The sequence below is a fragment of the Anthonomus grandis genome, chromosome 11 (assembly GCF_022605725.1).
Source record: "Anthonomus grandis grandis chromosome 11, icAntGran1.3, whole genome shotgun sequence".
In the NCBI taxonomy this organism is placed as follows: Eukaryota; Metazoa; Arthropoda; class Insecta; order Coleoptera; family Curculionidae; genus Anthonomus; species Anthonomus grandis.
This window is the reverse complement of record NC_065556.1, coordinates 4,156,042-4,170,188: the sequence shown is the minus strand read 5'-3', so window position 1 is coordinate 4,170,188 and position 14,147 is coordinate 4,156,042. Positions and strand designations below refer to the sequence as shown.

General features: G+C 35.1%; 2 protein-coding genes across 2 annotated transcripts in view; one reads left to right on the top strand and one right to left on the bottom strand.

The window, feature by feature from the left end:
- LOC126741942 (coiled-coil domain-containing protein 12) overlaps window positions 1–14,147 on the bottom strand; it is a 74,990-nt gene that overhangs the window by 14,910 nt on the left and 45,933 nt on the right. The gene's annotated exons all lie outside the window — the stretch shown is intronic.
- On the top strand, window positions 10,520–13,798 carry LOC126742448 (piggyBac transposable element-derived protein 3-like). The gene is made up of 4 exons (XM_050449097.1): window positions 10,520–10,743; window positions 10,954–11,974; window positions 13,064–13,288; window positions 13,793–13,798. Exons 1-4 carry the CDS (start codon window positions 10,727–10,729, stop codon window positions 13,796–13,798), a joined length of 1,269 nt encoding a protein of 422 aa, XP_050305054.1. The 5' UTR covers window positions 10,520–10,726.

Genomic DNA, 14,147 nt, shown 5'->3' with positions numbered 1-14,147 from the left:
TTTTCTTGAATACAAAAAATTTATCGGTGAATATATCTCACTCTATCATGCACGAATTATTCCCCTTTCCCTTAAAACTGAAAATCACAAAAATCGATACTTTCTGCCTCACCACTGTGTAATTCGTGAGGACAGTACAAGCACTAAACTTCGTGTAGTGTTTGACGGATCTATGAAAACGTCTTCTGGGCTATCACTCAATGACGTAATGCATAAAGGATATACAGTTCAACCTGAACTGTTTGATATTTTACTTAGGTTTCGAAGTTTTAAATTCGCTCTCACTTCTGATATCGAAAAAATGTATAGACAGGTGCGCGTTAACCCAAATCAAACTTACCTGCAAAATATTTTATGGCGCGACCATCCCTCTCAGCCAATGCAATGCATTGAATTACTCACCGTCACTTATGGCACGAACTGTGCCCCCTATTTGGCTACACGCACCCTGAATGAACTTGCCATTATTCATAAAGACGATTATCCTCTTGCGTCTCAAGCTATTTTATCTCAATGTTACGTGGACGATGTTCTCTGTGGGCAAGATACCTATGAAAATTTGGTAGAATTACATAGGCAGCTGTTGGAACTTTGCAAGATTGGAAATTTTCACTTACATAAATTGTGTTCAAATAGCAATTTATTTTTGTCCAAAACTTGTGATAATGGGTCCCAAGAAAGTTTCACCATAGAAACCGAGGGAATTTCAAATAAAGTCCTTGGTGTAGGCTGGAATCCCGACTCAGATGAGTTTTTTATCTCTTTACCTGATACTAGGTCCGAAAGCATAATTACTAAACGTATAGTTTTATCTAAAATTGCGCAAATGTACGACCCCTTAGGATTCATAGCTCCCATTGTTGTAAATGCTAAATTAATTATGCAAAACATTTGGAAAGAAAAAATTAATTGGGATGAACCCCTGAAAGAACCCATTTTAACCCAATGGACCACCTTTATTAAAGATCTTCCCCAACTAATGTGTTTAAAAATTCCACGTTTTTTCCTAGCTAATAATAATCCCAGTTCACTTCAAATCCATGGATTTTCAGATGCCAGCAGGAAGACATATGGTGCGTGTGTGTATATAAGAGCCCTTTATCCTAACAAAAATGTCTCTTGTCAACTTATTACTGCCAAAAGTAGAGTAGCCCCGATAAGAGAAATTACAATTCCCCGCATGGAACTCTGTGGAGCACTTTTACTTTCCAATTTAGTCACTCGTGTGTGTTCCATATTAAAAGAAAGATTTTCAGTTGACAACATTAATCTTTGGACTGACTCTGAGATTGTACTTGCTTGGTTAAATGCCCACCCTTCTCGTTTCAATGTGTTTGTAGCAAACCGCATTTCTCAAATTCAGGTTTTATCCCAAGACTGCAAATGGCGTCATATTCCAACTGCGGATAATCCAGCTGATCATCTTTCTCGCGGATTTACCGCAGACCAGATTCTCACCTCTACGCTTTGGTGGAACGGCCCAAAGTTCTTACTGGACCCGAATTTAAATTTAAAAATGTATGAAAAGGGACCTTGCTCCACTGAAGAAGAAGCAAGAAAAGCAAAAACGGTCTTGCTTGTTAACTCCGAAGATTTCTGGATAACACTTTTTAATCGGTTTTCTAACTTCTCGCGTTGCAACGAACTATTGCATTTATACATAGATTTGTAAATAATTGTAAAGGTAATGGTAAAAAATTTTATGGTGCTTTAGCTGTAACTGAATTAAAGGCTGCAGAAATTTTTATAGTAAAGCAAGTTCAACACCAAACGTTTTCAAAGGAAATCAGTGAACTAAAGTCAGAAGAAAGAAAAATTTCAAACAAGCAAGTCCTTAGGTTAAACCCCTTTATCGATACCTCCAATCTCATAAGGGTTGGAGGCAGATTATCCCAAGCACCCATATCATTTGATCAAAAATTTCCAATTTTATTGCCCTCAAAAAGCCATGTTGTTGGACTCTTGCTGAAAAAAGAACACATTAGGTTAGGACATGCTGGTCCTCAAACGATATTGTCAAATATTCGTCTTAAATACTGGCCGCTAAATGGATTAAGAGAAATAAAAAAGATCTCTATAAACTGTTTACAATGCTATAAATTTAAGCTTAAAACAGGAGAACAAATTATGGCAGATCTCCCTAAATCCAGAGTTGTCCCTTCTAGACCGTTTTTAACAACAGGTGTCGATTTTGGAGGACCATTTATTATTAAATCGTCATCTCTTCGACGCGCCAAAATTGAAAAGGCGTATATCGCTTTATTTGTATGCATGGTCACTAAAGCTGTTCATTTGAAGCTAGTATCAAGTCTCTCTTCACAAGCATTTTTAGCATGCTTTAAACGTTTTATTTCAAGACGTGGATGCCCGGCAACAATTTTTAGTGACAATGGTACAAATTTCTCTGGTGCCAGCAATCAAATTAAAGAAGTTTATGACACGCTTAAGTCACAACAGACACAAGAGCAATTGACTGCATTTTTCTCATGCCATGAAATACAGTGGCAATTTATACCTCCTTTCTCTCCTCACTGGGGTGGTCTTTGGGAGGCAGCTATAAAAAGTACTAAACATCACTTACGAAGATTAATTGGAAACCAGAATTTAACCTTTGAAGATTTTTCCACTATTTTAGCACAAATTGAGGCTATTTTAAACTCCAGGCCACTTCTTCCCCTATCAGCTGATCCACTGGACTTAACTTGTCTTACCCCTGGACATTTTTTAGTTGGAAGTCCTCTCGTTTCGTACCCTGAGCCCAATGTCTCGTCAATTCCTGAAAACCGCTTAGATCGTTGGCAAAGGTTAAGTCAGATTCAACAATTCTTTTGGACTAGATGGACCAAAGAGTATCTCAACAATCTTCAGAATAGGCCTAAATGGATGTCCCCAGTCCCCAATATTGAAACAAATGACCTTGTTCTTCTTAAAGATGAGAACACCAAACCTCTTGATTGGCCGTTGGCCAGAGTAGTAGACACTTTACCTAATAAAGATGGTAAAATACGCTTGGTAAAAATTATGACTAAAAATGGAATATTTACTAGAAATATAACCAAATTATGCCCGTTGCCCAAATCTGATAGTAACTTAGTTTAACCATAGTATTTCTTGATAAGTTTTGTCTATAAGTTATAATGTATAATGTTTGTTGAAGGCAAAGCCTTCAAAAGGGGGGAGTATGTTAAAAGTTAATTTTAACAATTTATTTTATTTTATGATTTTATGGAATCGAAGTTTATGGTTGTCAAACGAATAATACCTTTTTTCTCAAGTAAATAATTTTTGCCTGAACTTTCTCCCAAATCCCAACATGTGTTTTTACCTACTTTTTAAGAAATGCCTTTGTTACCAGTTTAGCTTAAGTGCACTTAAAAATCCATTTTTCTCCTCAAGTTCACTTAAGTGTTGGCCCCATGACACACGTGCATCCCACATTTTTACCCAACATTTCACCCCGAGTCCCACGAGAAAAAATCAGTATTCACTCCGTCGCCGTAAAAAGAAGTACCTACTCTCGCGCCCCCGCAACACAAGGTTTCTTTCACCAGTGAAGGAATTCACAAAGCTTAAAGTACCGAGAAAATAAGTTAGTCAAGAGCAAGTTGGCGCAAGCAATTCCTCTCTCTCTCACTCTCTTCCGTTTAAGTATTTGTCTAAAGTTCATATATGTATACCTAATTGTTACGATAAAGTAGTTTAAGTTATGTAAAAAGGTCTATAGTGATCTAAAGGTGTAGTGAATAAGTGTGCGTAAAGGTGGAAAACTGAACTGAAAGTGAGTGCAACAGTGGTTGTCAATAGCTGCACAAACCAAGGTGACGTTAGTGCTAATGCCGTTCCTGGTTCCTGCTAAGTTCCTGCTATTGGTCTTGTGATTCTGGAAGGCTGGTAACGTCAACTAATATTGTAAACCCTGGTAAATAACTAACTTCAACATTGTAAATCGTTCATTAGTCTATACCTGTTAATTATTACTAACCAAAAGGTACAATAAACCCTTATGTAATCGTAAATCACAACTGTGTAATTTATTGAACTGGACCTATGTCATCGAAGGGCTCGTCAATGCAGTAGCCGTTGCTCGAGCAGGTATAGGTAGGTTTTTAAGAAACCCTAATCTATATTCAGTTGGTCAAGTCTTTACTTCTGTTTTGTTGGAGGAGGGGGGTAGTAACACGCAACATGTTAAACTACTTAATGACGCCAGTAAGTTATTGCTTGATGTTTTTTACCAACAAACGGTGACTCGCAGAGGTTTAGTAGCAGTAAATTTAAACCAAGAGTTTAAAGATGTTATGACGAGTTTTTTGTTTGGGGTAGATTTGGAGGAGCGTCTTAGAGCTGCTAAAAATTTAGAGGCCTCGGGGAAAACCCTTAAATTAAAGCCGCCGGTAAAGCCTGTTTATAAAAGGTCTTTAAACTCCAAAGCCCAATCTCGACTGCAACGGGGAACGATTCGTCGAGGGGGGAATCTACAGAACCAGTTCCGAGCTGTTCCCAGATTGCAAGTTCAGCAAAGACCTTACGACAAGAATGTGAACATGAACCATCCACAACGCAGAAGGATTTACCGTCACTGGCAGAACTAAATGATAAGGTTTGTGTTACTGGCAGATTAAATTTGTTTTATCCATTATGGTACAAATTTTGTCAAGACAAATTAGTTTAAGTTGGGTTAAAGCTCTTAAGATCCCTTTTATGAGTAAACCAAACCAAAAAAGATTTAAATTGGTCACTAAAAGAAAAATCATCAATTAGAATTTGTATTAATAAATTACTGAATAACAAAGTGATAAGTAAGGTTGTTAGTTGCAAAAATCAGTATATTATATCAAGAATTTTTCTAAGGCATTTTTAAGGTTTGAATTTGATGGTAATATTTATGAGTATAATTGTATGCCTTTTGGTCTTAATATAGCGCCTTATGTTTTTACGAAGTTAATGAAACCGGTTATAACCTCTCTTAGGAAAAAAGGTTTCGCGTCTGTTATTTTTTTGGATGACATACTTCTTTTTGGAAACACCTATTCAGAATGTTTAGAGAATCGTAACATGACATTAAAGCTACTTCTTTCATTAGGTTTTATACCAAACTACGAGAAAAGTGTTTCAACCCCTACACAACTTATGCAATTTCTTGGTTTTATTTACAACTCAGTAGACATGTCCATCAGTCCTCCTCAAAATAAAGCGTTAAAAGTTTTAGAGCTAACAAAGAAATTTTCTTTAAGGGACAAATGCATTATTAGAGACTTTGCTAAGATGCTAGGAAATCTAACTTCTGTCTGCCCTAGTGTGAAATACGGATGGTTGTACACAAAAAATTTTGAGCTTGAAAAAAAAATGTTTAGCCTTGCGGAATTCAAATGGAAACTATGATGCTATAATGGACATTTCACCAGTATTAACTTCTGATTTTCTTTGGTGGATTAAAAGTTTATATCAGCCTAAAAATTGTATTCAAATTGATTCTTTTGCATTAGAAATTTTTTCAGATGCATCTAATACGGGCTGAGGTGTTAGCTGCTTGGGCAAAAAATCACGTGGAATCACGTGGAAAATCAAATATTTGGAGTTGCTAGCGGTATTTTTTGCATTAAAATGTTTCGCTAATAATTTAGAAAACTGTAATATATTGTGTCGTGTTGATAATACTACAGCTTTGGCCTATGTAAATAAAATGGGGCGTGTTCAGTTTCCAAAGTTAAACGGTCTTTAAGTCAGTCGGCTTTTGAGCATATAAAATTATCTTTTGGTGAACCTGAGATTGAGCTATTTGCATGTAGATTAAATGCTAAGTGCAAAAAATGTGTGTCTTGGTTGAGAGACCCAGAAAGTATGGCAATTGATGCATTTACTTTAAATTGGGCTCAGTTTTATTTTTATGCGTTTCCACCTTTTTCTCTAATTTTAAGAGTTTTAAATCAAGTTATTTCTGATAAAGCTAGAGGTATTCTTGTGGTACCTTTCTGGCCATCTCAACCATGGTACCCAATTTTTCATTCGACTTTAGAAAACAAGCCTTTAATTTTTCAACCGCATAAAAATTTATTGTCATTTAATAGTGTACCACACCCTCTTTAGAAAAAGACTACCCTGTCAGCAGGAATTGTATCCTCCAGGCTTTAACGTTAGAACAGGTACCTGCTGAATCGTTGGAAATCTGTTTGGCTTCAGTTACCAGTAATACCATTAAGCAGTACAATAGCGGATTAAAATTATGGTGGAAATTTTGTCTACAGGAAAAAATTGATTTTTATGTGCCTTCGGTTCCTGCGGTTCTTAGATTTCTTACTTTAGAATTTAACAAAGGGGCATCTTTCAGCTCTCTAAATTCGTATAGGGCTGCACTTTCACAAATTGTGGGTCCAAATCTTAGTGAAGATTTCAGGATTAAAAGAATTTTTAGGGGTTGTGGTTGTTTAAGGCCTTCTCAGGCTAAATATAATATTACTTGGGATCCAGTTGTAGTCCTGATAAAACTAAATTTACCAAAGCAGTTTTTACCTCCAGTTAAATATATTTTTCTTATTATTTAAGGTTTTTGTTATTAAAAATTATTAGAAACTTAGATAATTTAGTTTTAAGTAATATGTTATCCTAGTAATATGCTTGTTTTTTGTATTAATTCTATAAGCTTTTTTGTTATATTTGGATTAACCTTATTTATTGTTGTTGAGTTAATAGAACATATATTTTGATATTGAGTAATTTGTTGCAACTTACTTTAAACTACTACATGAGACTGAAGTATAATTAGATGATTAAACGAACTTACTCAAGTGATGTTTAATCCTAATTATAGGAAGCCTCGCCGAATAAATAAGGTCCCACCCTTAGCTTACCTACCCTTCCCGAAATTAGTTGCAACAGGACTTTAAATAAGAATGAACTGATGCGGACGCGGAGGATTGATCTAGGTGGTCGGATGGAAATTTGTTACTTTTGGACTGTGTGAGATAGACGCAAAGCGGAGCTACTACATCTACCTATTTAGCATTATTCGCAGATGACACCTGCGTTTTTGCATCCCATAAAAACCAAAATAAAATAGTACAAAATTTACAAAAACATATTAACAAAATCTCTTCATGGGCAAAAAAAATGGAGAATAAAAATAAATGAAGAAAAAAAACAGGCCATTCTAATCTCAAGAAAAAAATCTAGAATTTTCACAAGAGTTAAATTAAACAGAAAACCTATAAATTGGTCAGACAACGTAAAATACCTTGGTATTCACCTAGATAAACTAGGCAATTTCAATTACTCATTCACTTTAAAAAAACAATTCAAGCTTGTATAGGAAACATCCAAAAACTATACCACATGCTAACACGAAACAGTAATTTAAGTATAGCAAACAAAATGTTGATTTTCAAACAAATCATAAGACCAAAATTACTATATGGTTCTAACATATTCATAAATGCTCCTAAATCATACAAAAAAAATTACAAATTTTTCAAAACAAAACATTAAGGATGATCTCAAACTCCCCATAGTATTTCAGAAACACTGAAATACATAGGGACTTCATGAGAAGAATTAATGAGAAAAAAACACACCAAATTCAAGGAAAGCTTGAATGAGTACTACTAAATCTCGTCGTTCAGAAGAGTCCTTCAGCGTGCAAATAATAAAAACCAAAATAGTGCCACCAAAATCCAAGTGCGACCTTTTAAAAAATAAAACCACGAAGAACAAAAAAATAACACCAAACAGACGAGCAACAAGGAAAAAAAATCAAAGCCCTCGGCCTTCAGCCGGAGGTACATACTTAGCTCCAGACGCAAACAGAGACAAAGAAAATGCAAAACAACGATAAATCAAAGGGTAAGTCGGTCCAAAACCCCATTTTCCCCCTAAAACCCAATTCGATATAACAATCAGCTGATCCGAGCACAGCAGAGGCTGGAAGCTCGTAAGAGCTCAACAACCCCAGATCGGTGAGTCTACTCGCTAGACTCGCCGAGATGGATCGTAGCTTAACGGCAATCAATTCTAAATATAATGTACTTCTAGAAAATCATAATTCGCTCATAGCACAAAATAACATTTTATCAGCAAAAATAATCAATATAAATACCATGTTAAAACAACATCAAGACATAGTACAACAACTCACTGAAAAAAATAAAAAACTAATACAAGAAAAACAAATAATCAATAAAGAAAATAATAAATAAAAAAATATCAAAGCCAAATCTCAAGGGTCCTCATCCAAAAAAAGAAAAACAATTTCACCCACCCCAGACAAACTAAACGAACAAAATTCTGACTCCGAAATGGAAGCAGAAGAAATTACAGAACAATCAATATACAAAATCAAATACAAAACACATCCAAAAACAAAACCTAAAAAGAAAACTTTCCTACACTCAAAACGAACAGCACAAATCCCATAAATACACCTTTCAATAACCTTTCTATAACAACCACTCAATCCGAGGAAAAAAAAAATCCCAGCGGTAATTCTACATGACACAAACAATTTCCTGGAACTCTACAACATCATTAAGAAGGAAAAAATCAAATATAACCGAAACAAACAATATAGAGCAGGACTTTCCTTTCAACCTAAAACATCTACAGACCATAGAAATCTTACAAAATTACTTACATTTCACAAAAAAGAGTTCCACACATACTTTCTAGAGGAAGAAAGGAAATTAAACGTCATAATCAGAGGACTAGACAAGTACATTAACCTAGAAGACATTCAAAACGATCTTATAAATAAAGTTTCGACCAACAAGAAATTGACTGGTTCAAAATTGGACCAGACCATTAACAAAAGAGAAACCCCACTTGTCTGCATGCTTATCCCCAAAGATCAATTCGAAATTTACGAAGTTGAACATATCTGCAACATCAGGGTAAAAATAGAACAACTAAATAGTAATGATCGAATCCCTCAATGTCATAATTGCCAAGAATGGGGTCACTCACTTTCAAATTGTTTTTCCAGGCCAAGATGCATAAAGTGCAAAGAAGAACACTTTTACAAAGACTGTCCTAAAAAGGAAAGAGACACACCAGCAATTTGTTGTAATTGCGGAGGTGAACACCTCGCAAATTACAGCAAATGCGAAAAAAACCCTAACTTCAAAAAGAAAGCTACTACCCAAAACATAACTCTTGCCAATAACAACCAATCCAGAACACATGCTTCACTAATAACCCTCCCCCCCCCCCCCCCCAAACAAGTACCCAAACTAAACCAACACTTCCCACACAAAATAACACAACAGCTAATAATATCCATACACCTCAAATTACCCAACAACAATCCCTCTCTATTGTTGTTGGTTAATTTGAGAGGTCTCTCTTTTGGAGAGGTTTTGGAGAGTTTGGTTGTCTCCAAAAGAGAGACCTCTTTTGGTAAAGGTTACCAACTATCTTGCTGGGCATTGCATAAATCTGCTTATTTCTAAACAGATCCAAGTCGCTTGGATTCATTTTGACAAACATGTTCTATTTTGAGTGACGTGTTTGACGTGTTATTGTTTTTAATACGAAACCGCTTGTTGTTTGCGGTTACTCTGTTTAAAAGTTTTTCTAATTATATTTTTGTAGTTAAAGTCTTAAAAATGAGTCGGAGAAGTGCTTAAATATTGAATATGGCGTTAAAGCAGGCAGATTGTGAATTCGGTAATCATGCGAAGGCTGTGCCGGTATGTATTATTATTTTAATATTCACTTATTTTTAGGGTTATAGTTTTTTTTTAAATTTAAAATACTAAATTAAATAGCAATTTAAAACACTACTTTTATACTTTATGATGTAAATAGTATTATTTTTAATATTGTAGCAAAAACAAGCACATGGGTGTTATATTTTTTTCAGATTGTCGCTTGGATCTTTTTAAATAAATAGAGTTTCTTTTTAATTTCAGTAAAACAGTACAGAAATGGATAATGTTGTTACTGGTACTGATGTACAACAACAGCCGTCCAGAGAAATGGTCGATGGGAAAGCTTCGGTATGATTTTTTTTAAATAAATTTAGTTTTTTTTAATAAATTAATTTTTGAATAATAAAACTTGTTGAATTTATAAAAAAACACGATTTGACATTTTCAATTTTATTATTTTAGCCAATGAACTCCATGGATAGTGCCTGTACCCTTGAAAGAATCGATATTGAATTGCAACAGCCGTCGAACGAAATAATTTGCGTGACTTAATAATCTGGTAATAGTATGTTAAAGTAATTTTAACTATTTAATTTTTTTTATAAGATTCTATTTAAAGCTTTTTTCATACGTAGGTATTCAAAATTATAACCGGTATCTAAATTTACATTTTAGTATTGCTATGATTTTTTGATATTTAGTTTTTTTATTGCATTTTATGATAAAAATGTGGGTAACATTTTAGCAAAACAGCGGAGTAGATAATAATTTCGATGTTGATTCGCAACAGCCATCATCCATCAGAATAATGTGCCTGACAACGCCGGTATGCCTTTTTCGATAAATAAATTGAATACTCTTAGCAGTTAACCCATTAACGCCTAGCGTTACCGTATGCTCACAATTATTTACGCTTTCTGTAAAGGATGCTGCGGCTCTATTTTTAGGCCGGTTGGAGAGATGGCGCTGTCAGTCTCTTAAAAATAGTTCAACTTGTTGATTAGTTCATAACAGGTCTAGACGACGTTCGTACCAGACACGTGTGCGTGTAATTTATTTAGGTGTTTTTGCTATTGCGTAAAAGTGCTATGGAGCCAAACTTTGTGTAAGTATATTGTTCGAGTTTTTTTATGAAACCGTTTCTAACTTTGTTAGCCAGTGAGAAGACATATCAAATATTGTACTAGTTATTTTTTTGTCGAAATCTGAGTTATACCATATTAGCTACAGATGTATATATCAGCCTGTTACCGTATGGTAACGCTAGGCGGTTACACTACCGAATTTTTTGTAAATTGTTTTTTTTTTGTTATAGGAGGGGTTTCTCACTTCAAGATGCCCTAGAGATTGCCTATAGTGATAATATAGACGAAATATTTATTGAACCACCCGATCCGGACGTTCTGACAGACGTAGACTCCGGGGATGAAGATGGTAGTGGATTTATTGACAAATTATCTGGCAGACAACTTAGAGGTCAAGCCGAAGTAAAACTCCTAGACAACACCAGAGTTGGTGGGTGCAGTTCTGATGATTTGTCGCGAAGTCTTGGATCACTTCGTGCTTCACCAAAACATAGGTCTCCTTCGCCATCACAAAACAAAGCACCTTCGATAACACAAATTACTGTTGATGTAGAGGACTTTGACTGGGTCCAAGGAGATTTGCCACCAAATCACCAAATTTTTCCAACATGTGACTTCAAGCCATATCAACATTTGAGTCCCGTGGAATTATTAGAATTGTTTATCCATGACGACATCATACATATGATGATCGAGGAAACGTCCAGGTATGCCTTATTCAAAAACTGTCCGCACCCTAAAGTATCTGTAGGAGAAATGAAATGCTACATTGGCATTCTTATTATTAGTGGGTATATTGATTTACCAGGAAAAAGGTTTTACTGGGACTCAAATAATGACATGAGAAATGAACTGGTTTACATGTCTATGCGCAGGGACCGGTTTTTGCAAATTTCGCGTTTTATTCACTTCGCTGATAATTGTAAACCAGAGCTTTCTGATAAAGTGTGGAAAATGCGTCCACTAATGGACAAGATCAAGGAAAACTTTTTAGCTTATTTTGAGCCTGAAGAGCATCTATGTTACGACGAATCTATGATTCGATACTTCGGAAAACACAGCTGCAAGCAGTTTATTCGAGGTAAGCCAGTTCGTTTCGGCTATAAAATGTGGTATATGAATACGGCTTCCGGTTACCTCATCAACTTTGAAATGTATCAGGGAAATAACCCCCGCCGCTCCCCTGAGTATGAATTATTATTCGGTAAAGCATCAGTGCCCATGGTGCAAATGCTAAAAGAAGTAGAAAGAGTAAAAGGTTTCAAACCATATAAACTCTATTTTGATAATCTATTTACAGGCGTAAAGCTCCTTAAATATTTACGAGATAAAGGGTATCAAGGTACTGGAACTGTGCGTGAAAATAGATTACCTAAGGGATGCTCTCTTACAGAAAAAAAGACCTTTGAAAAAAAACCGAGAGGTACTACCGAATCTATCCTTGATAAGGAAAATGGGATTTCATATGTTCGCTGGACTGAAAATGGAGTTGTCACTCTGGCGTCAACATGTTTTGGAGTACAACCAATTGGATCTGTGCGCCGATATTCAAGTGCCGAAAAAAAAGTAGTTCAAGTGCCTCGGCCGTTTGTGATTGGAAGTTACAATTCTTATATGGGTGGCGTTGACCTTATGGACGAGAATATATCGAGATACCGCATTGGTATAAGGGGTAAAAAGTGGTGGTGGAGTATATTTACGTGGCTAATGGATGCGTGTGTGCAGAATGCTTGGCAACTCCACAAGAAATCTGGAGGAACTCTTCCGCAATTAGAGTTTAGAAGGGAAATAGCGAAATTTTATTTGAACTCTTTTGGAGTTCCACCAAAAGGTCCTGGTAAAGTTTCCACATCTTCAAGCTCAGTTTCCTTGAACAGGGTATCGGATGATATTCGGTATGATAAAAGGGATCATTTGGTTATTCGAGTTCCCCAAAACAAACGGCGACGTTGTGCTGGAGAGGGCTGTTCCGCAGTGGAAAGAACAATGTGCAAAAAATGCGACGTGGGTGTTTGTATTGACTGTTTTTCTTTATTTCATACAAAGTAGCTTTTCAATGAAAGTAGATTTTAGTCTAAAATAACAGTTTTTGTTTTTTACTTTAAAATAAATGACACTGAACAATTCTTTGTATTTTTTCACAAATTGTTATAACTAGGTAGTTAAAACGCCTAGTGTTACCATATGATCACATTTAATTTCGGCTACAGTATTACCAATAAAACTAAAAAATTGCTGTCAATCCTTGTATTGTATCCTAAAAACCTTAAAAATAATCATTTGATATTTCTCTGCCAAAAAAAAATTAACCAGGCGTTAATGGGTTAATATTACTTTTAGGATCCCAATTTTACTGTTTCCACTGATGATCTTGAGGATGGAGAAAACGAACTTCTTAACTTTGAAGATTCAGGAAGCGAATATGATCCGAAAGAAGTTGATGAATCTGAATCTGAAAAATCTGACTCTGTAGACTCTGAAGAGCAAGAACTTGAAGAACCAGAAGAAGAAGAACGAAACGAACAAAAGGGCCGGCCAAAAAAAGGAAGACCTATAAAATATCAAGTACAGACTTTTAAGAGTAGAAAAAAATTAAGACGCCAACAGGAAACATTACACAGTAAAAGGAAAACTGATAGAGCCAAAAAAATTTATAGATTTTCAGTGCAAGTGTACATTAAAATATACCGAAAATGTTTCTTCTTCCATTAGAGAAAAATGGTTTCAGCAATTCTGGGACCTTGAATCCTATAATGCTCAAACAGCTTTTATTGCTGCTACAATAAATGTTCATGGCATAAAAAGAAAACGAAATAAAGATAGCAATAGAAGACAAAATACCAGGATTTATGAAATAAATAATGTAAGGGTTTGCAGAGATATGCATACTCAAACATTAAGAATTTCTCCAAAAAGAGTAAACACAGCATTAAACAAAATCCAAACAGGAAATGTCAAAGATAAAAGAGGTTTTAAAATCGGTGGTTTCAACAAGACATCTGAAGAAATAGGAAATAAAGTAAAAAGTCAAATAGCTAAATTTCGAACATATATTTCACATTATTGCAGAAATAATGATGTAGAGGCAAAGTTTTTGGCAACAGATCTAACACTAAGCAAAATGTTTAATTTATTTATTGAGGAAGAAACTAAAGATAAGATAGGATTTTCAACATATAAGTCAATTTTCTACAAAAACTTTAATCTACGACGCAAAAAAAAATTTATTGATCATTATTTAGTTCAAGGAATAGAGAAATTAATTTTATGGTCCGACTCGTGCGGTGGACAAAATCGAAACATAAAAATTGTTTTGCTATTAAAAGCTATACTAGAAACTCACCCTTGTTTAAAAACCATTTACTTTAAATATCTTATTCCCGGTCACAGCTTCCTTCCCAACGATACAGATTTTGGGTTTGGG